Consider the following 23,916-nt stretch of genomic DNA (forward strand, 5'->3'; position numbering starts at 1 on the left):
TGGATCTATAGAAAGATCCCTGAATGCTGTGTGGGCAGTGGCTTGTGAAAGGCCCCACAGATGGCCACTGCAGTTGTCTTGCTAATAGATAATAGAGGCTTGACTAGTGACACAGTGTAGAGACCTAAAATAGATTGTAGAGAGAAAGTACTGCTCTTCCTGGTGATTTGAATGCGTCTCTGTGTTGTCCGGGATGGTAATACCATTCATTGCTATGGAGAAGCCCAAAGGTGGAGCAGGTTGGACTAGGGGACAGACAGACATTTTGTATTGATCATGTTCAGTGTGAAATATTTATTAGGAACCCAGGAGGAGATGTGGAGTGAGAAACTGAATGTTTGATTGTGGACTTGAGGTTTGAGTACCATGTGTTAAAATTGTGTTAACCTTATATAGGAGAGAGAGAAAGCTGAGGGACTGGATGGGATTGTCCAGGGGAAGGGATGTGTGTGTGTATGTGTGTGTGTGTGTGTGTGTGTGTGGTGTGTGTGTGTGTGTGTTTTAGAGACAGAAATGAAGAGGAGAAAAGGCCATTTTATTATTTTTTTTAATGGTTAGAAAGGGAATGAGATAGAGTCTGTAATGCAATGGGAAAAGAAGTGTTTATTTAATGAGGCAGAACAAGAACTAGGAGTGTCGGAGGGGTGAAGCTTGGGAGAGGCAAGTGATCCCCAAAGGAAGGAGTGGTTGATTCCTGTTGCTGAGACATTATGATCAAATGAGAAAAATGTCTTCTGAGTTAGATTTCATGGCAATATTAGAAGAGAAGAGGGGAACTAATAAGGTCAGGCCTTCTTTGAGATCAGGGAGGAAAGAATGGCAAAGAGGATCGGAAAGAGAAAAACCAAGATCTCTAGCAATTTGGTCATTGTTGCCAATAATGACAATGAAATGTATTGATCTCTCACTGTGAGTCAGAGACTGTGGTGATGGTTTCATGCACATTGATTCATTTATTCTTCATGCAAACCACGGAGGTAGGTACTATTATCTACTATTATCGTACCTTCAGTGGGTCTGGGGAAACCAAGGCTTAGCACAACAGGGAAAGCAAGGCTTAATTCAAGACCACTGACCTACCTGAGAGGATTTAACTTGTGCAGCTGGAGCTGCAAGTTCAACTCAAGTCTAACTCTTGACTTTTTGAGATTTTTTTCCTTGAACTAAATGAAGACAGCTTGCGGGTGACCAGGTTGTGAGGCTAGGGTAAAGGAAACTGGATACTCACGTAGGAGATTTAGGCTGTGAAAGGAAAGAGAAAAACAGGGTGGCGGTTGAAGAGCTAGACTGAATTAGGTTTTTTAGGAAAAGAGGGAATTTATTATGCTACTGGCAGAAAGATGAAGGATGCTGTGGGCAGAGAAAGGCCTGGGGAGGGATAGGATCCCAGCCCTGACAGGGGAAGCCAGTGTGGACAGAGAACAGGTATTTCTTCCATGTGAGCTGGCAGGAAAAGATGGAAAAGCTAGGTGTGGCCATGGTATGCTGAGGGGTGTGGGGTGGGATGGGGGCTGAGGTGGCGGTCCTGAAAGAAAACTGGACCAGGTGGTCTCTGTTCCATTGTGATTCCAACAGTGAGGGTAGATGGGGGTGCACGGGAGTCCACCAGGATGTCATTAAGAGAAATAAGCAAAATGTCCCTCTAGAATAATCTCTTCAGGAGTTGGAAACTATGGGAAATGGAGAAATAATTACTAAAGAATCCTCCCTTAATCCCATCTTCTGGGGTGTCTCTTGCTCTAGGTTCAAGTACAAACCAGAGTCTTGGCATTAATTGTGTAATTATTTTTAAATATAAAATATTATAAGCACAAAGTCCTTGATTTTAGAGGGAATGCCTTCAACTTTTGTCCATTCAGAATGATGCTAGCCTGAGGCTTAGCATAGATAGCTTTTACAATGTCAAGGTAAGTTCCTGTTATCCCTAGTTTTTCTAATGTTTTGAACACAAAGGGATGCTGTACTTTGTCGAATGCTTTAGATGATCATATGGTTCTTATCTTTAAGTCTATTGATGTGGTGAATAACATTTATTGATTTCCGTATGTTGAACCATCCTTGCATCCCAGAGATGAATCCTGCTTGATCATGGTGCACAATTTTTTTGATGTGTTTTTGTATTCAGTTCACCAGAATTTTATTGAGGATTTTTGCATCTAGGTTCATTAGAGATATTGGTCTGTAGTTTTCTTTCTTTGAGGTGTCTTTGGTTTCGGAATCAGGGTGATGTTGGCCTCATAGAATGAATTTGGAAGAGCTCCCTCTTTTTCTATTTCATGAAATAACTTGAAAAGTATTGGTATTAATTCTTCTTTAAAGGTTTTGTAAAACTCCGCTGTATACCCATCTGGTCCTGGGCTTTTCTTGGTTGGTAGTCTTTTGATGGCTTCTTCAATTTCATCCATTGATATTGGTCTGCTCAAATTGTGTGTATCCTCCTGACTCAGTCTGGGCAAATCATATGACTTAAGAAATTTATCGATGTCTTCACTATCTTCTATTTTATTGGAATATAGGTTTTCAAGATAATTTCTAATTGTCTTCTGTATTTCTGTAGCTTAATTTTGCTGGATACAGAATTCTTGGTTGGCATCCATTGTCTTTCAGTGTTTGAAATACATTGTTCCATGACCTTCTTGCTTTCAGTGTCTGTGATGAAAAATCCGTTGTTAACCTTATTGGTTTACCCCTGAATGTAATCTGTCTCCTTTCTCTTGTAGCTTTTAATATTTTCTCTTTGTTCTGTATATTGGCTATCTTCATAACAATGTGTCTTGGCGTTGGTCTACTGTGATTTTGTGTGCTCGGTGTCCTGTATGCATCTTCAATTTGTATATCTGTTTCCTTTTTTATTTCTGGAAAGTTTTCTGTAATTATTTCATTCAGCAGGTTACTCATTCCCTTGGTTTGAATCTCTGTACCTTCTTCTATCCTGATGACTCGTAAGTTTGGTTTTTTTATGTTATCCCATAACTCTTGGATGTTTTTCTCGTGATTTTTTTACCAGCCTTTCTGAGTTGGCTAGACTCTTTTCAAGATGATATATTTTGTCTTCATTCTCTGACGTTCTGGCTTCTACTTGCTCCACTCTGTTAGTGATACTCTCAATTGAGTTTTTAATTTGGTTTATCATTTCCTTCATTTCTAGAATTATTGTTTGATTATTTTTTATAATCTCTATATCCTGATAAAGATGCTTAACTTCTTCTTTTATCTGTTTATGTAATTCATTCTCAATGTGTTCTTTTGCTGCTTGAATTTGCTGTCTTGTATCCTCTTTAAGGTTCCATTCCATATGTCTAAGGTGTTCCTTGAGTTCTTTATATGACCATTTTTCTGATGACTCTAGGTCCTCCTGAATATTTAGGCTGTCCTGCATTTTTTGTACTCCTTTTCTTCCTTGCTTTTTGAAGCTGCTCATGTTACTTCTTGTTCTGTTTGACTGCTGAGTTACTGTTTATTCCTATAAATTTATTTGATGCTTGGGAGGAAAGGTATTAGAAGGGAAGGGAAGAAGTCACTAAAGAGAATGAGAGTAAGCAGGTAGAATTCAAGGAAGGGGGGATAAGAAAAATGAAAAGACAAAAGAAGAAAAAAATAGGAAATAAAAAAAGAAAAAAATTTAAAAAAATAATTTAAAAAATTAAAATTAAAATTAGAAGAAAAAAAATTTTTTTTAAATTGTAAAAAAAAATTAAAAAAACAACAAGAAAGAAACATGAAAATGAAAGGAAAACCCAAATCAAAAAAAAGAGAAAAGAAAAAAAGAAAAAAAAAACTAATAAATGCAGTCTTAGAGTTTGATTAACTTCTCTTCCAGTAGGTGGCGCTGTGCCCACCAGGCCAAGTTTCTCCTGTCAATACGCGGGAACCAATCACTGTGCAGCAGCTCCTCCCAGACTGGGCGAGTCTCCAATCCTGAGTGTCTAGGGCCTCCTCTTGTGTCTAGTCACTTCCCACTTTTCCTCTAGCCAGGCCCCTCTCACGGGTGCCGCTCATCACAATACTGGCTACACGCCAGGTCTGCTGCTCCCGGGAGCCCTGTTTTCATGAACGACTGGGCACACTCTTCCAGTTTGCCATTCCCTCAGACCCTAAGTTTGTAGAGCTTGGGGCTGAGAATCCTCAGCGAATTTTACTTGCCCTCCGGTAGCCACTCCCCGGGTAGCTGGTGCAAGAGACCTCAGCAGTCAGCCCTGGTGGGAGCGGTAGTCCTGCGCCGCGGGTCCCGCGCCACCTCTGATTCCCTCGGGCTGGCTGTCGCACTCACGGGAGAGCTGGGAGGGGCCCTTACGGGAGAGCTGGGAGGGGCCCTTAAGGTTTCCCCGATGTGTGGAGAGGGAAGGCTAGGGGATTACACACCTGTAGCCGCATGTTTCAATGAAGTTATCTCCTCCGCCGCAGTCTGATGACATCAGTTCTCTGCCATGGTGGTATCTCTTGCAAATGGCGACAGTTCGTTTCCCTTTGCCGGGCGACCAATGCAACGGGTGGGTCCTTACTGTCTCTCCCAAGCCCCGTTTCAAACCTGTGGCCACTACTTATGAAGGCTCGGTAGGCATTTACCTCCGTAGGATGAGAAGGGCTGATCAGTTGTTTCAGCCGGATGGATTAGTGCTGAGTCACAGCTGTTTGTCTGTGGGAAGCAGGCGAACGGGAGCTTGAATTCAGCCGATCAGGGCTCAGTGTGTGTTCTGAGAGGCCCAGACTGTTCACCCCAGATCCATGTCAGCTCAGCATTGCCTAGTGATCCTGAGCAAACAGATTTAGGTTGTTTACGGCTCCCTATGCCCGCACAGCTGAAGAGGTCAGAGACTTGATCTCTCCGTGCCCGCCGCCATCCCACGTCACCTTATTTAAGGCATACCTTTCCTAAGGCTATCAATGCCACCGACGGTGATTCCTCTGATTGATCTGGGCGAAGTAAACGGAAAACCTTCTGTCAAGGATACAACAATCCCTCTAGATGCCACTAAGAACATCTCACGGAAAGGGGTCAGAATACCAGCAGACGTACGAGTTTTGTTAGAGGTGCATTCCAACCTTCGTGAAGACTTGGAGGGGTTCGAAATGTCAGTGGTAGAAAAGTAACTGCGGATGAACCCAAATGAGAAGTGGAACCCAAAGAAAGGGCCCGAAGGGCTGCAGTCTCCTGATAAAAGCTTCAACCGACGAGGAGCTGCCTCTTGGGGATGAGCAAAGAAAACAGTGGCTGGAGACGGAAACTGCTCCTGGCAGAAGCAGGTGTCTTCTCGTGTGGGCTCCAGTTCACATAAACGCACCTCATTGCATCCTGAGGTCCCGGGTGCGGAGAGCAGGAGCGCGGTAGCTGCCCAGACGGCCGGGATGCACCGTAAGCACAAAGTCCTTCCCTGTGATGTAGTGCCCCCTCAGGCACATCTGCTCCATCACCCTCCCCTTCCTGCCTACAGGACCCTGCGCTCAGCCCTTACAACTTTTGGTCTTTGTTTGAAGAAACCATCAGCCAGGTGCCTGGAGTGTCTACACCATCTCCTCCCTTTTCCTTCAGAACCAACTCAGATGCCAACCTCCTAAAGGCCTTCTTTGTCTTCGGCAGAGGGAGCTTATTCTTTGGCTTTCCCTTAGTCTTTTCCTTAAGATACTTCTTAGAATGATGCTTAAGAGCATGGATTAAATTCATGCCCTACTATTTACTAGCTTTGTGCCCTTGAGCAAATTACCCAACCTCTCTGAACCTAGCTTTTTTAAACTTTAAATTGGGCATAATAATGAAACACCTTAAAGTCATTGTGAGAAACAATTAATATGTTTCAGGTATATACAGGAGACATAAGGTAGATATTCTAGGAATGTGAGTACCTGTCATTCCACTCCTTCTTTGGTCATGCAATTTATTCATTCCTTTCTTCTTGCTCTTGATTCTTTCTGTCCACATTTGTCTTCCAACACAATTTACTGTATTATCATGTTTCTTCTGTCCCCTGGTTGTGATGCCTACTGAGTCGGGTCTAAATCCTGCAGTTTGGCTCTCACTTGTGCCTTTTATAGGCCGGGAATGAAATAGGTATTCAGTAAATTGATTGGTTGGTTGAAAATTCTTGCTTAAGTGAGTATAACTCATGGTTATTTCCAAAGTGCTTCTGTAGAATTTTGATTTGATTTTTCTAGCAAGCCTCCAGGGGGTTTATTTATCAGAAACTGTGAAAAATAAGACCAATTCTATGCTGCTTTATTTTACATTATAGGTATCAAAATATGCAGAGTTCTTCTTGTTAATTAAGTCAAGTAGGATCAGAAGAGAAGTAAGCATAATGAACTGCAAATAATCTCAGTGAATTAAGGAGGTGTGACTTTTTTCATTAACAGTTTGTAGGAGGAAATCACAGCCTTCTGAAAAATGTACTTGCTTTTCACAATTTATGGAAAATAGTCTTTCAAAAGTTGTCAAAATCTACTCAATAAATCCCGGAAACTTAGGTAACTGAAACAGGAGGATCACAAGTTTGAGGCAAGACTGAGCATCTTAGCGAGACTCTGTCTCAAAAAAAAAAAAAAAAGAAAAATTAAAAATTGGGGGGAGGCAGGGGCTGGGGCTGTTGTTCAGAGACAGAGTGCCCCTGGTACAATCCTCAATATGTTTAGAAAAAAAATCTTCTAAGTCTTATATTTGGTTTCTGTTGCTTTACTCTAGGGAACATTATTTTATCACCCAACAATCTCCTCCCAAGTTCATTATCCTAGGGTTTGCCAATATTTGTTTAAAATGCTCTTCAGACATGCAGTTTGTTAGTGGATTGTGGTTCATCTATCAGATTCCTTTCAAAAAACTACAAAAGATTAATGAAAATATTTCCAAAATGCCATTGATATAAATGGTAACGATCTGGCAGCCTTTGACTCTTCCTGGTGATTACATAATAACAATGGTAACATGGTAATTAGCAGAGTATAGCATTGTGATGTAAAATGTGTTACATTTTAAACACATCATAAAAATGTTGCCATGAGGTTGTGTGGTTTTCTTCATTAGACTGGCTTTTTAAAGTCCTCCATATTTCAGTTATTTGAATGGAATAAACAGATCGAGGGATATGGACAGACTTGGGGACAGAATTACCTTTGAGCTCTATGAAAAGGAAATTGGATACAGATGAGCTTCCTCAATAATTGCTCTCATAAAACCGTGTGATGACACATTATAATGTCTTTTGCTTCTGCCTTTTTGGTTTAATTGCTAAGGAAGATGAAAGTTTTTCTTTGAAAACCATCAAGATTTTGGTAAATTAGCCATTCATCAGCTATTTTTTTTATCTGCTTGTTCCTCCAATAAATGTTTTGGATAGAAATAAAAATGAATTAATCCTAAACCATCAAGCAGGAAAAAATCAGATGTTGGGCTTTCCTGAAAGGGACATAGGCATAGCTGATGACATATGTGTCCTCATAAGTACTTTTGAAGATCCCCTTGCATGACAAGATGTGTATATGCCTACTTTTAAGATGATGGTGGTGTCTAATAGTTTTTATTCATGCATTTCTAATAGTGTGTGCATGTGTGTGTGTGTGTGTGTGTGTGTGTGTGTGTGTGCTTGTTTGTTTTTATGTTGTTGGGGAACTCTACTACAGGTGAGGTGGGGAAATATTGGGGGGTCTCAAGTGGACTGGTGGCTTGATCTAACTTTGTAGGGTTACCCTAGCTCCCAGGCTGAGGTCAAAGGAAGGCACAGTTGGGAAGTAGAGAGAGCAGTTAAGAGATTGGGTGTAGGTGACAGTGGTTTGGGGAAAGCAGAGGTGAAGGCAGAGAGGAGCAGCCAGGTTCTGCCTAAGTTCTGAAAAGAGAATCAACAGAATTTGTTGATGATGAGTGTCAAAGAGAGGGATCGGCACAACTTTTAGATTTGGGTCTGAAGGATGGAGTTTCAGGGATGAGCTGACTAGATGGACAAGGAGCAGTGGAGAGGGAGAGCAGGATTTGGGGAGATGATAGGGTGCTCTTGGTGTTCATGCAGCTTCTCCTCTGCTGGCCCCTCAGTGCTTCTGCACGTGGGCTCTCTTCCTGGCCACCCCACACCTCAGGTTCTGTTCAAGAGTTCTGCTAAGACTCCCATCATGTCCAGAAGATGATGGCTTGGCCAGTTCCTTGACTGAAGGGTTATTGAGAGTCCTCAGTCAGTGGGCATCCAGGTGGGAGGGTGAGGGAAGATTTGGGCCCTCATTTTTTACTTCTCCTGCAAATGGACTGTTGGAAATGGTGATTGACTCTTGGCAGTTATTTTGCTGTTACTAGCAACGACTTCTGCTATCATTAAACAAACAGCAATTAGCAGTCTTTACAATTAGAATATATAATGTGTGATATTGTAAACACATTATAAAGATGTTGTTGAGACACAACTTCCAAAATCCTATACCAATGGAAGGCCCCTACTTTGTGAGTCTGAACCATTGACTTTGATTAGTATCATATTTTTAGCCATTTTTCATGGCTATAATGAAATACCCAGGGTGGGCTAACATTATGAAGAAAATAGGTTTATCTCCAAGTTTTAGATGCTGAACATCTAAGCAGCATGGCACAGGCTCTGGTGAGGGCTCCTCCTTGACTGCATCACCTCATGGTAGTGGCAATATCAGGAGCACATGCAGGAGTGAAAGGTTGTATCACAAAAGAGAAAGCCAGGGAGAGATTGGGGTCCCATATCCCTTCCAAGGAGGTACACCCAATGACCTAATTTACTTGCATTAGTCAGCTTTTTCACTGCAGGACTAGAAGACCTGACCAGAACAATTGTAGAGGAGGAAAAGTTTATTTGGGGGCTCACAGTCTCAGAGGTCTCAGTTCACAGATCACTGGCTCCATTCCTCAGGACTCAGGTGAGGCTGAAGAGCATGGTGGAAGAGTGTGGTGGAGGGAAGTAGCTTACATGATGGTCAGGAAGGAGGGGGAGAGAGAGAGAGAGAACGCACACATGAAAAGAGAGTCCACTCTCCAGATATAAAATATATATCCCAATGTCACAACCCCAGGGACCCACCTCCTCCAGCCACACCCTACCTGCCTTCAGTTCCCACCCAGTTAATCCCATCAGGGGATTAATTCACTGATTAGGTTAAGGTTCCCATATCCCCATCCTTTCTCCTCTAAACCTTCTTGCATGGTCTCACACGTGAGCTTTTGGGGAACACCTCACATCCAAACCCTAACAGTCTTCCTCTGGGTCCTACCTTTTACAGGTTCTGAACCATTTCCCAGTACTGATCCCCTAAGGATTATTCCACCCCCATTTGACAAAAGGAACTTCCAGTAGGCCTCACATCTTACAGGGCCCATCGCTTTCCATTACCACCACTCTGGGGACCAAGCCTCCAACACAGGAAACTGGGCTGGTGGGGGGGGGGGGCGGTGCGGGATAACATCTAAACCACAGCAGTATCCTGGGTTGGTGATTGTGAGTTACTGTGCACATGAGTCACATAGGAATCTTTCAGAATGCTGATTCTGATTTAGGAGTTTGTCTTCTAGCATTCATTCTAGGTGAAGTTGCTGCTGTTGCTAAAAGTTTCAGGAACATATTACTTATTAAGTACTAACAAAGATCCTAACAAAATACTGGTGTCTCTCTCCTAAATACTCTGGAAAGAAAATACTAAGATGTTTAAAGTCTGTACTTAAATATTACTATTTGAAAAGGCATCTTTCTTAATTTTTTTTTATCTTGGGAAAAAGTGGTATATATGCAAACTGTGAAGAATGACTTTTAAAAAAAAAATCTTTCCTCAAATAAGAATGAGAGGAGTTAATAATTTTTGAGGCATTCTATTATTATATTGGCTATTGAGTTGACCTTCTAGTAGAGTCGTAATGAAGAAGTTTTATCATAGAACTTGAACTTTGGATTATAAAGGAGAATTGAGACCATTTGATTTCCTTACGCTGCTCTTGTATCAGCTCTAAGAAAAAACTTATTTTATTTGTTTTTTCTGAGAACGAAGTAATATATATTGATTGTGGAAAGTTTTAGGAAAATGTGGAAAAATTTTAAAAGCACAATAAAAATCATACACAATTCCCACCATGAAGAAATAACACATTGGAATATATTTTGCATGTGTGTGTATGTCTTATAATGTCTGGTTTTGTGGCCAAATAAAATGTATTGGGAAGTATTGTATAGAACTATATTATTTCTTCTATAAATGTTTGGTACAGTTTTCCAGGTAATTCTTCTAGTGATGATTTATTTTATGGAAAGGTTATTTCTTTCTTCAGTGCATTAACTATGGTTGTTTGTGTCAAAGAATTTATCAGATTAATCTAAGTTGGCTAATTTAATGGCAAAATTTATTTATAATATCCTATTTTAATATTTGTAAAATCTGTAATGATGTCATCTGTCATTCTTGATAGTGGTAATTTATGTCTTCTTTTCTTTTGGCTATACATTTTCCCCAAATACTGTTTCAGTATCTTTCCATATATTCTCTGTTTAAAAAAATTTTTTTTTGATCACTGGGATGTTTAGAATTGTGTAACTTAGTTTTAAAATATTTGGGGGATGTTCCAGAGATATTTCTGTTGTTAATTTAGAGTTTAGTTTTATTGTGATGAGGTAACATACCTTGTATAAATGCTTTTAAGTGTATTGAGACTTGTTTTCTGGCCCAGAATTTCATTTGTCTTGATAAATGCTCATTGTGAATTTAAGAAAAACATGTGTCTAGAAAGAGTGGTGCATGCCTGAAATCCTAGTGACTCTGGAGGCTAAGGCAGAAGAATAACAAATTTGAGGCCAGCCTTAGCAACTTAGGGAGACACAGTCTCAAAACAAAAAGGGCTGGGGGTGTAGTCAAGGATACAGTACCCCTGAGTTCAATCCCCAGTACCACAAGGTGGGTGGGGAATATGTATTCTGTTGGAGAGTAGAGTATTTTAGGAATGTCTATTTGGTCAATTTGATCAAAGGTATTGTTCAAGTCTTCTATACCCTTATTAATTTTCTATTTACATGTTTTATCAACTTTTGAATACAAATATTTAAATTTCTGACTCTAATTCTGAATTTGTCTGCTCTTGGCAGTGCTATTTTGGCTTGTGTATCTAGAAGCTTTTTTATTAGGTGCATGAGTATTTAGGACTGCTGTCTTCCCAGTCAACTAGCCCTGTATCATTATGAAGTGATTTTCTCTCTTTGTTCTGAACTTTCTTTGATATGAATATGATTATTACAGCTTTCTTGTGATTAGTGTTAGCATGACATCTCTTATCCCATTCTTTTATTTGACATATTTTTGTCTTTATATTTAAAGTACATATTTGTAGGCAGCATATGGTTGGGTCTTGTTTTTTTAGCCAATCTGACAGTCTCTGTCTTTTAATTTGGGGTGTTAAGACCATTATATTTAATGTGATTATTGATATGATTAGATTTAAGCCTATAATCTTTCTGTTTGTTATATTTGTGATTATTGATATGATTAGGTTGAAATCTATAATCTATTTATTTTGTCCTATCTGTGCTATTTATTTATTACTTTTTAAAAACTGTTAAGGGGCTCTAGATATAGCTCAGTTGGAAGAGTGCTTTCCTCACATGCACAAGGCCCTGGGTTCAATCCCCAACACCACAAAAACAAACAAAAAAACTGTTAGGGTATTTTTGACAGTCCCATTTTATCTCATCCTCTGCTGTCAGATAATTTTTCTTTCCTGGCTTCTTTTCTCCCCCTCTTTCATATCAGGCTGTTTATGGTTGTTGGCTTTACTCTTATGTCTTATGTTAGTGTCTCAAGGTTAGGGATCTATATTATTTCCTCCACCAACTCCCCGATGTCTTAGTGCACAGGGACTTCATCCTCAGGCGGTACTTCCCAGAAACTGTGTGTGGGTCAGATCCCTGGATGAAAGAGGCCCTGACCTTGACTTATTATGGTTGAACCCTTAAAAGTAAAACAAATCCTTACCAGGATGAACAGGATATCCAGAGAAATTCTAAATTTAATTTTAACTGATCTGGGCAAAGCTACATATGGGAAAGAAATTCAGGCTTAACAGATTTTTCCCTCTTTTTGGAATGTTATCTGATTTTTCAAGGTTATTGAATATTTTTTTTTTTAAAATTTGAGTTACCTGAATAAAAAAAGAAAATTTATGCTCTCTCTTCCTTTTTTTCTTTTCCAGCAAGTAACTGGCAGAAGTTTTGGTGATAAAGATTTTCGGACAGGACTAGAAAATGGAATCCTTCTCTGCGAGTAAGTATAGCCTGTGTTCTATTGGTATGATTCAAGAAGCATCCTAATACTATTCAATTTGTTTGTGAAATTTTCAGTGTTTAATTTTTAGTTTATTCACAGCTTGAATATAGTTTAAAAATATATATCACTAGGCTAGTCAGGAAACAAAAGTAGGTGTGGGAGTCTTGGTGCACAATGGGGAGTGGTAGGGACTGTGGCAATTGCAAACTACATAGAAAGGAGAGTTGATAGGGAGCTGGTACTCAGCTCCTACCAAGTTTTGCAATGTGAGAATTGGGGCCCAGGTGAATATAAGGGTGTGAATGTCATTGTGGCAAAAGTAGTAATTTTTTCCCTCTCTTGTCAGTCCTAAACAAAACAGCATGTCCCCAATGAAAACCATGCTTCTGTGTATTTACAGCATCTCAAAAACATGCAGGTCACGTTCCTCAGTGAGCCTACTTCATGGAGATATTTTTATCATATTTAACTTGTGGTATTGGCCAAGTTCAAATGTGAATAATAACTGCAGTATGTAAATTTCATGTTTTGAAGCTAGGCTCTGTCAGAGTACTGCTATGACAGTAGAATTAAGAGGCTTCTATGATATAGATCTGGACACAAGATAGGCTAGAGTCTTAATATTTATAAATATATATGGATATAAACTTCAAATAAAGATTTCAAAACATTAAATTTATTTAATAGATTCTATGCATGATGATTTTTGTTTATTGAGATGTAATGTCCCTAGAGTAAACATGGTGTGCTCCTAAATGTATAATCTGATGGATTTTGAAAAATATGGATGTGCATGTACCCCAGTTCCCCAATCAAGATATAAGAGGAAGTTTTCTCCCATCTTGTCTCCTTGAATCTCAATGCCCGGGGGACAACCACTGTTATGATACATTTCACCATAGCCTTTCTTTTACCTTCTCTTGAACCTTATAAATGGAATTACATAGAGTGGGTTCACATGCTGGTGGCTTTCAGAATATTGTTTGATAAAGTTGAAAAGGCATGGATTTTGAAGCCTGAAAACTGAAAGTTCAAGTCTTTACTTCACCTCTCATTTTCCCCGCAAAATAGTGTTGAAAATTTTACAGCTCTATTTCATAGGCTTTTTGTGAACTTCAACAGGAGAATGTGGATAAATGCTTTAAAAGATGGTACAGGGCTGTACACATGTTTATTTTGCAGAACGTTCAACATCGCCCATGTCAGCATTCTTTCCCCTGCTTCTCCACTGCCCTTCTTTGTTAAAAGAAAAATCGATGTCCCCAGATTGCTGTTTCCACACACTCCTTCCTGTAGTGTCCCTCCCCTCTGCTCATATATACACTTCCCTCCGCACCTCTGTCCCTTACTACGTCTAAACCAGAGCTCATCTGCAGATAAGTCATAATTGGCTCAGCATGTCCCTGCGACGAGCTGACAGGCTCCCTGTGCTTCTCTTTGATGCTAGAGCTTCCTTTCCAGTGACTGGGCTCAGCACTCTACTGACGATTACAGACTCCCCAGGAGCTGATCTCATTTATCTGGATCATGCTCTCAGCTCAGTAGAAGTGGGTCTTTGGCATCCATTTTGTTCACCTAATATTTCCTCCAGATATGCCTTGTGGGCCTCCACCTTTCCACTGTATCTCCATGAGGACATCCATCAGGTAGGAATATCACCTTTGGATTTAGAGCAGCCTGGTCTGAAAACAAGGCTCCAGATCTACACACAGAGTTTGTTTCTTTCCCAGCCAAAGATGCTGAGTTAGAGGATGGAATCTGTGTGTGCAGAGGCACTGTTTATTGATGGATCTCACAGTCATGAATGGGAGGAGGTTGGGGTAGAGAGGTGAGCTTTAGTTGCAGACCACAGTTAAAAAGTCCATGATCAGAAGAACACAGAAGTACCTAGAATACTCAGAGGGTTTGTTAAGTAAATGAAGAGCTTAGACTATCGATGGCCTGAGGGTGAGGCTGAGGGACATGAAGGACGTGGGCAGAAGTTGCTGTCTTGTTCTGGTAGGAGGACAAAACCAAACATAAGCAGGGTAGTGTCTGAGTCCTTTAACCATGGAGGACTGGGCCCACTGCTGCATTTGAGAAGCTTGTATTTGGAGTCTGTTATGATTTGGATATGAGGTGTCTCCCAAAAGTTCATTTGTGAGACAGCACAAGAATGTACAAAGGCCAGATGATTAGATTACGAGAGCTGTGGCCTAATCAGTGCATTAATCCACTTGAATGGATGAACTGGTTGGTGCCTGTAGGCAGGTGGGGTTTAGCTGGAGAAAGGAGGTCGCTAGGGACAGCCTTTGGAGTTTGTGTTGACCCCGTTGACTGGGGCTCTCTGTTTCCTGTCTGTCACGAACTCAGCAGCTCTTCTCTGCCGTGATGTGCTGCCTCACCTTGGGCCCAGGGCTATGGAGTCTGCCAGCTACAGACTGAATTTCTGAAACCATGAGCCAAGATCAACTTTACCTCCTCTAAGTTGTTGTTGTCAGGTCTTTTGGTCACTGCAATGAAAAGTCGACTGAAACAGTGTGAGGATCAGGGATCAAGTCCTGGCTTCCCCTGGGGGACTTAGCCCTGGCATAGAGTTTGCAAAGGGACAATGAACCACACGGGTATCCTGAGGTAAGGAAACCAGGGGTGTGAGCCTTACCCAGAGTTGAAGAAAAGCTGACTCAGGAGCCAGGGAAACAAGATACACATATATTTCTAAGTGTAGGACCCACAGAGCCATGAGAACAGAAACCACGAATGCAGAATGTTTTCTCCCTCTTAGGCTGAGATTTTGTCTGAGCTGAGACTACTGGGCTTTCATGGACTCAGATTCACAGGTATATTTTCTAGAACTTGTATCCACAGACCAGTCTAGCAAGAAGGGGGGATTGTACTATTCCAGATGTGGAGTTGGTTTATGGAAAGGGGCAAAAGACAAAAAAAGTCAGCCTGGATAATCTTAGGAAAGTGACAGTTCCTAGACATTGGATCTGTGCAGAGTTCAAATGCCTGCCTTTGGAGATTAGATGAGAATCCTGCAGCTGTGCCACGCTACAGACCCAGAGAGTTTTGTGGATGCTGGGGAGACAGTTCTAACTCATACCTACCCCCTGTGCTGCACCATTTAAAAATATACATGGTTTTCACAATTTCAAGTTTTAAAACCTAAGCAGTTCAGCTTTTCTTAGAATATGGCTTCTACATGTGAAGATTAGACGAACTCTAGATAGGGGAAAGGGGAGAGAGGGGAGAGGGGAAGGGGTGTAAAAAAGATGGTGGAATGAGATGGACATCATTTCCCTAAGTACATATATGAAGACACGAATGGTGTGAATATACTTTGTATACAGCCAGAAATGTGAAAAAAAATGTGCTGTATATATGTAATATAAGTTGTAATGCATTCTGCTGTCATATATATCAAATTAGGATAAAAATAAAATTAAAAAAATCAATATTGTGGGTTTAGTTAATACAGAGGAAAATGTGAATATATTAAATATTAAATTAATTACCCAAAAAATAATATGGCTTCTATACTATGTAGTTCTTTTTTAAGAAATCGTTTGGAACTTTCTAACTTTGTGTTATTCAAAGTAGAAGCTCAGTGGTAACTTGTACCAGGTTATGACCCCAGTTGGCAAATGTATGTATGGTATTGGTGAATATTTATTTTTGTCTAACCAACTATCACCTGTTTGTCTGAGTTGGATCCACTCTAAATTTTATTTACAACTCTTTAGAGATTCCAAGGTCTTTGTTTACCAAAAAATGCCCTAGTTGATTGTGAGTATAAGAAAAACCTCCTCATTTTCACCAGACAGAAGAGTGCCTTCGGGGTCTAGGATCTGGTTTCCCTTTTATCAGCCTGATGTCAAACAACTTACCTGTCATTCTATTACAGTATTAGAATAATAATTCTAAGTACAGGATATATGGAATTCATTATATTATTCTTATAACTTTTCTTTAACCTGGAAATTATAAGGTACTGTTTCCTAGCCCATAAGGTACTATTACTAAGCCCATTTGACAGAGGATGTAACTGAGGCACAAAGGATCAAATAACTTTGCTAAGGTTACACAGTAAGAGAGATTTAAATTCAGGTAGTTTAATTCCTTAGCTTTGGCTCTTAACCACTGTCTTGTTTCTAGCATTGGGATTTTTATGGGAGGGATAAGAGATTTGGAGTGAGGGATTGGTGCATTAAAATCTAGAGTGTGGGGTGAAGGGGAGTGCAGGGGTTGGGGTCTCAGCTGGGCAGAAAAAAAAACTGGATGAGTGGGTGATCTTTTCTCTTGGTTTATCACTCTTTCTTTGCCATTTTTACTAAGTGTGTATAGTCAAAATTTTGGAAGTTAAATGCTCAGATGATGTGAACCCTCTGCTGAGAGCTGAATCAAAGGTCTGGTGTCAAAGTAGGACAGAGTTACAAACAAGTGGCAAGTGTCATGCTGTTAGAAATCTTAATCAGACACTGCACTGTGTCCTCAAGGACTTAAGGGTGAAAAGGTAGGTTGCAAAGAGCTGGTCCCTAAAGAAAGCTGGTCCCCTCCCTGTAACCAGACCAGACTGTCTCGAAATAATTCCAGAGAGGAGAGAGTCTGCCATGTTTACCTGACCACGATTTTATTATTTCAATAGACCTCTATGGAATTTCATCTAGATAAGAGGTTGGAAAATTATGGTCTTCAGCTTATTTTTATATTGGCTCTCTTGTGAGGAGTGGTTTTTGGGTTTTAAAGAATTGTAAACAAAATGGAACAAAACAAGAGCCTGTATGCAGCTCACAAAACCTAAAATGTTTACTGTCTTATTCTTTATAGAGAAACTCGACCAGCTCAAAAGGACTGTGGAATTAATTTTAGACATAAATTGTTTAGACTTGTAAAATCAAGTAATTATGTTTGGTCAGTGCAAAATACTATTTGGGTAAATCATAACTTTTTAATAAAGATTTGCTCAGGGGTTTCTTTACAAGTCCCATCCCCACCAGCTTTTTATTTTGAATCATTTCAAAGTTACAGAAAATTACAAGAAGAGTATAATGAATATCTATGGATCCTGTACTTAGATGTACTAATTATTCTCATTTTTCCATACCTGTTTCATTTTTTATGTATGTATGCCTCTTCTTTCCTGAGCCATTTAAAAGTAAGATACAAGCATCATGAAACTGAGTTCCTAAATGTAGCAGCATGTATCTTCTAAATACAAAGACATTCTCCCACATAACCATTCCAGTTATTTAACAATTATATAATAATATTTGATGTCTTGTACCAGGTTTAAATATTACCAGTATCACCAGAAATGTCCTTTCTGTTGATTTTTTAAAATTAATCTCATCAAAGATCAAAATTGCATTTGATTGTCATTTCTCTTGTGTTTCCTTAACTCTGAACAGTTAGTCTAGGCTTTGGTGTCTTTTATAACATTAACTCTCTTGCAAATTTTGGATCAGTTATTTTGTAGAATGTCTCACATTTGTGGTTTTTAAAAAATTGCTTTCTCACCATTAGATTCAGGTTACATATCGGCAAGAGTACACATAGTGCTAGCATGCTACATGTGGAGTTTGCTCGATGATTAGAATTGATGATTGGACAAGGGAATGTCCCCCATCTATGCATTGTATGTAAGCCTTTCTCTAGTGTAATCTGTGAAATCATGCTGAGATAGTGGAGTTAACTTGATATCCCAAAAATCTTGCATGCAATGGGTTTAATGGCCATGGCTAACACCTCCTGAATTAATCATTGCATTAGTCATTATCAGTCAGCTTTCCATTGCTGTGACAAAATACCTGAGAAAAATAGTTTAAAGGAGAAAAGATTTACTTGGGCTCATTTCAGAGGTTTCAGTTGGTGGTTGCTTGGCTCCACTGTTTTTAGGACCACGATCAGGCAGGGTGTCATGGGGAGAACATACGGTAGCATAAAGCAGCTCAGCTCATGGTGGCCAAAAAGCATGTGTGTGGGAGGGAAAGGGGCCAAATATCCCCTTCAGAGGCCCACCCCCGAGGGACCTACTTTCTCCCACTGGGCCCCACTTCCCAAAGGTAGCAGTACCTCATCATGAATGCCACAGGCTGGCAACCAAGACTTTAGCACATGGCCTTTGGGGGATATTTCCGATCCAAACCATAAAAGTGGTTACAAAATGGTGGTTTTCCAGTTGCTTTCTTTCTATTCTTTCTACGTTTTTTGGCTGGCATTCTTGTGTCTTCTTCAGCCTTTCCTTCCCCCTCCTGCCTTTCTGAGTATCCCTGTGGAGTCATGGAGTCTTTTGTATTCAGTGTGTAAAATCCATTAGCACCCTTGCTTTTCATGCTGTCCTCAATTAAAACATTCTCTCTCTAGAGAGTGAATGAAGTAAGTGGTAATAGCAGGTCTCTTTTACACATCGAATACAGAAATTCTAAGATTTCGAAGACGGCACCACAGAGAATAGATTTTAAAAGCTTTTGTGTGTTTATACAGTAGTTGGTTCATGTTTGAATTTTTTTTTTTTTTCGGTTATCTTCCAATTCTTGATTTATTTCAGTGTTCACCTTTGGCCAAGTTACATGCCCTACGATGGCCAATGCGCGTCCAGATTCAACAATACTGGGCCAACCTCCAGGAGGAAAGGGCTTCCAGTGGAGATCTGGAGAGACAGGAGGCTTTTAGGAAATGGAGGGTTCTGGGTAAGGTCACAGGGAGGTTAGAATTTACCCTATACAGGAAGGACCATTAATGTCCTTGTGATTTTTCTTTAACCCTTAAGAAAAGACTTATGATAGGTCTACACAGATGAGGTTTTTAGAAATTACTACTTGTATTAAAGATCATTTCCCCTCTGAAAGCGTAGACTTAAGTGAATGAGAAAGAGCCTGCTAACAGCTCATCATTTTTTCATCTTATCTATAACATTCATTGTCAAGAATCTCAAGGTAATGAACTTCTAGGTCTTATAATCTCATGCATTTTGACCAGAGCAGTGTGAAAACCCTATTTCTACTCAGAAACATAAAGTAACACCACTGGTTTAGGAGACAGAAAAGGTTTTCTCACGTTGGAGCGTCCCTTGAATTGTAAAACCAAGAACTCACAGACTTAATGGGGATGTGCCCTCTTGTTAGCAAGAACACAACAAAGAGACAGAGGTTTCCTGGTTTTTCTTTTTCTTCCTTTTTTCTATTTTCTTCCCTCTTTGGAGGTAATTCTCAGAAAGATATTCAATTCCTGGTGGAGGGGTTATTATAGAGAAGGGGCAGGCTCCCTTGCATTTTTTGTCTCTAAGTTTGCAGGTACCTGGGAAGTCTCTTATCCCTGATGGCAAGACACAGTTACTGAATTACAGAAAACAGATTGAACTTTTGTCTACTCTATGGAATATTGAGCGAGATTCTTAGTTTTGAAGCAGTAGTTGAAATCAATGATTTTTTTTTTTTTTTTGAGGTGAGGAGTTGGAGTTTTCTAGTGAGAATTTCTGTAGCTGCCGGTGATATCAATGCAGCTCACAACAGCTTAAATAAGAATGGAAAGTGCAGTGATGGGTTCATGTGAATAAGCACAGAAGTCATGCACACATGGAGCTCCAAGTCTAACTCTATACTATGCTTAATAGTGGCATTGAGCATTCTCTATCCTTCTATCTGTTGCCTTCCTATCCATTCACCCATCCATCTACCCACTCACCTGTCTATCATCCATCTATTGTCTGTCTCTTGCCTGGCTTTCTTCTGTGTTGGTTTTGTCTTTGAGTAAGTTTTTCCCACGTGGTGATAGGATTGGCCACCCTAAGCTCCCAGTTTATGTTATACTAGTTTTAAAAACCAGCAGGAAAGAGGGGATACTCTTTCTTTTTTTAATATTATTTTTTAGTTGCAGTTGTCAACACCTTTATTTATTTATTTATTTAATGTGGTGCTGAGGATTGAACCCAGGGCCCCGCATGCACTAGGCAAGCACTCTACTGCTGAGCCACACCCATCGAGGGACTCTCACACCCAACCAGAACATAGGGACTTCCAAACGTCAAGAAGGTGGGTGAGTGCCCGGCATGCTTTATGATGTCTCTGTGGAGCCTGGGAGGGTAGGTAAAGCTGAGTCCACTGAAATCTACGGATTACCCCTTCCTTGGGGGCTGCCAGAGAACAGTCCGTCTCCTAAGGGATGGGCTTGGTCCTTCATAGGCCATTCTCCATTCTCTCAGCCCTTAGGTGACAACCTCTCAGTCCCCTCTCAGACTCATTTTCTCCCTTTACGCAGGATGTGGGCTGATGCTCCCAGGGCTGCCCTATTTCTGCTGATGCCCTGATGTCACTGTGTATTCACAGCCATGTCCCTGAGCCTGCTGCTTTGGGACATTGGAAATTGGGAAGGAAGCCTGGCTGTCAATGTTAGCACTTTTAGTAAGCTTTAGGCAGGTCTTTGAGTAGTCTGTATTTTTTTTCCGTCAGAGTCACAGTTCCTCCTACCAAAGAACTTGGCACCTGGTTCCCTGAGACTGAGCAGGAGCATTGGGGTGAACCAGCTGGGGTTCTCCTAGAATCAAACCCTGCCTCCAGCCCTGTCCTTCCTCAGGGGCTATCTCTCTAGATCTAAGACCTTTTCCTTCCAGGGGGTGGGGACAAAGTTTGCATCTCTGGCATGAGTCCTGACATCTCTTCCCGAGCTTCCCAGAGTTCCCTTAACCATGTCTTCCAGGAGGTCTGGGGAGGCCCCAGTTAGTGGGATCCTGCAGTGCTGGCCAAACATCCTAGACCTGCAGGTGGGTTTTGAACTGATGAGCTCACGCATCTCCTCTGGGGTGCTATTGACGTAGTAAGAACAATTCCTTGTTGCTTCTGAGCACTTCCACTCATCACAGATGAGCTCAAAGCAGCAGTGCCTCCCACACATGGGAAACCCCAGCTCACCTTCGGATTTCCAAATGTGCCCTTCGGATTTCCAAATGTCTCCCAGATCATCCCCATGGCCCGTTTGTCCATTTTGAAATGCAAAGCCGAAATTCAGCCTGTGACTCATTTGTTTTCTTTCCCACTTCTTACTGCTGCTTTCCTTTCTTCTCTGGTTTGAGTCTTATTTTCCCCCATCCCTTTTGTTTCTTTTTTTGGTAACTATCCAAAATATATATGGTTAAGAGAAGCCAGTGTAAATCCTTTTATTAGAAAATACAGTGCAAAGTGAAAGGATTTTAGAAGTCTTCTGTTGAAGTCTCTACACTGTTAGTAGACAAAAAAAAAATCAAATAATGTGATTTCATCGACCTAATTGAGGGACCAGACCCTAGATTTGCGTCCAGCGTGTCCTTAGGCCAGTTCCCTAACTTAGCTTTGAGTCCCAGTTTGCTCATCTGTAAAAACAGGTAGTGATTGTACCTGATCCACCGGGTTGTGCTGAGGCTGCCATGAATGGGGAATACTCTGTTCAGTGCTTAGAACTTAGCAGTCACCTCAATGTTAACTTCTTTCTATTCATCTATGTAACAGGACAGTGACTTCCTCCTAAGGTCCCCGGGAGCTTCCAGAGAGCAAGTGCAGTAAAGCGCTCAGCACAGTGTCTGGGGCTTGCTTGGCTCTCTGCGCCACTAACTGTTCTCATTATTGTCATTGGAACTAGGCCAAAAGGCAATTATGACTATGACATAGTCATCACGCCTCTGTGTCACTGTGCGCCCATCGGCTCACTCCCTCGGGCTGCCAGCAGGCCACAGGATGAAAGAATTTGGATTTTACTTTCTAACCTCTCTTGTCTAGCTTGTGATCAAAAACCGGGCAAGACATTTTGAGTCCCTTAGAAGCCTGATCATCTGTGAATAATGAACTTTGGCTGGCAGAGCTTGGGGCCTACAGTGATTGTTTTGAAAACAATAACCTTGACCTCTACGCTGATGTCATTTCCTCCGGTCCCCTCCAGTCTGTTGTGGTTTCTTTCTCTAGGAAACTGTTCTGGAACTCTCTGGGGCTTCTAAGTACCTGTACCCAAACTTGCTCTAGCATTACCCCAGATTTCTGCCTCTTTGTCTGTGTTTGCCTCCTATAAAGACTCAGAGCTTCCTGAAGACCCCTTCTATGTATTTCCCTCACTGGGCACTGACCTGGCATATAACACATCTATTATGAACTTGAATAAATTGAGAGCCAGTAGTAAAATCTCTGCCTAGCCACCTGGTCATTGGTGACTTCCTTTAACTTTCTGCCCATCTTAGTCAATGTCGTCCTCTCATTCTCTTTCTTTCTCACATATAACCACCTACCCACACATCAGTTTTATTTCAAGAACAGACCTATCACTGGAGACCAGAGGACGAAAGAATAGAGGCAGGTGCTTTATTTAATTTAAGCATAAGAGTCTCCATCCCATCTTCCATCTTCCTAGGAATCATAGAGCTGGACTTCTGAATTTTATTCTGAAGACACATTTTCATGGAATGTCAAGTCTGGGAAGATCAGTGACCAACAGTACATAAGTGCCCAGTAAAGAATGTCTTAGTGGATTTTTGACTTGGTTCTCATGTTGCTGAAATAATTTTCTGAAGATAAGAAATCTGTTGGCAAACACTTGTTTATATCATCACTGATAAATGAGCTGCTTGTTCTAAGAAAGAGGACTTGGGTTGGATTCTTGTCGTGATCTCAGCATGAGATGTGGAGTGCCACAGACACGGACTAGTCCTGGCTTGGGGGTTGATGGTGTAGCTCTGCGCAGAGGCCTCCTATCACACAGGGGACCTGCTGGCTGTCATCCACGTACACCACAGCACCAAATTTGCCACCAAGGGACAATCAGAGGGAATGTAAAACTTGATCTTCAAAAGTTTTATCTTGTATTTAGGGTTGATCACACACAAAAGGCAGGGAAGTTAAAGTGATAAGCAATGTGTAGAGTAAATGCAAAAATGAATGCAATTTCATCTCACAGATTGATGGAGAAGTTAAATGTGGGGATATTGTGGTTTGGGAGATGTTGACAGGGGAGAAAATCAAACCTTTTTTTGTTCCTTCTTTATCTCCCACAGTATTTCTGGTTACCCAAATGTGTGGCACCGTTTCTCCGCACGTGTCAACTCTCCAACACCATCTGGATGAGCACTAGCTTGGTTCAGTCTTGACACGGATTCAGTGCAGATGCTGCAGGCTAAGGGCACTTTAGAATGCACTGCATTTCAGATGTCAGTGGCAAGTGTAGGTCCCCAGGTACCCACCACTTCTGCCCAGCTTGGCTAGGGATTGGAATTTCTCATGACCCACTTCTTTGATCATTTGCTAGATCGGCTTAGAGAGCTCAGGGAAGCATTTTACTTAGGTTTACCAGTTTGCTTATTTATTTAGGTATTGGGAATAGAACCCAGAGGTGCTTTATCACCTTTATTTAGCCTTTTATTTTTTATTTTTATTTTTTTGAGACAGGGTCTTGCTAAATTGCTGAGGCTAGACTTAAACTTGAGATCCTCCTGCCTTGGCTTCCAGAATAGCTGGAATTATGGGTGTACACCATCATGCCTGGCTCATTTGCTGGTTTATTATAAAGAATATGATAAAGGATACAGATGAATGCCCTCTCTGGCTGGACCACCTGGCCAGCACCTACACATTCAACAACCCAGAATCTCTCTGGACTCCACAGTTCAGGGATTTTAATGTAGGATTCATCACTTGGGCCTGTTGGGTTATTAACTCTTTCTATATCCTCTTCCCCTCTCAAATGATA

The 23,916-nt window shown here is 40.9% G+C and overlaps 1 protein-coding gene across 16 annotated transcripts in view; it reads left to right on the top strand.

The window, feature by feature from the left end:
* The window catches only part of LIMCH1 (LIM and calponin homology domains 1), a 320,832-nt gene that overhangs the window by 112,896 nt on the left and 184,020 nt on the right, over positions 1-23,916 (top strand). For all 16 annotated transcript variants that reach the window (XM_081303315.1, XM_081303318.1, XM_081303309.1 and 13 more), the window contains exon 2: positions 12,161-12,231. In XM_081303315.1, the coding sequence (XP_081159441.1) occupies positions 12,161-12,231 (71 nt within the window). The remainder of the gene's footprint in view (positions 1-12,160; positions 12,232-23,916) is intronic.

The sequence above is a fragment of the Spermophilus citellus genome (genome assembly GCF_964194105.1).
Source record: "Spermophilus citellus genome assembly, chromosome: 8".
NCBI classification, from domain to species: Eukaryota; Metazoa; Chordata; class Mammalia; order Rodentia; family Sciuridae; genus Spermophilus; species Spermophilus citellus.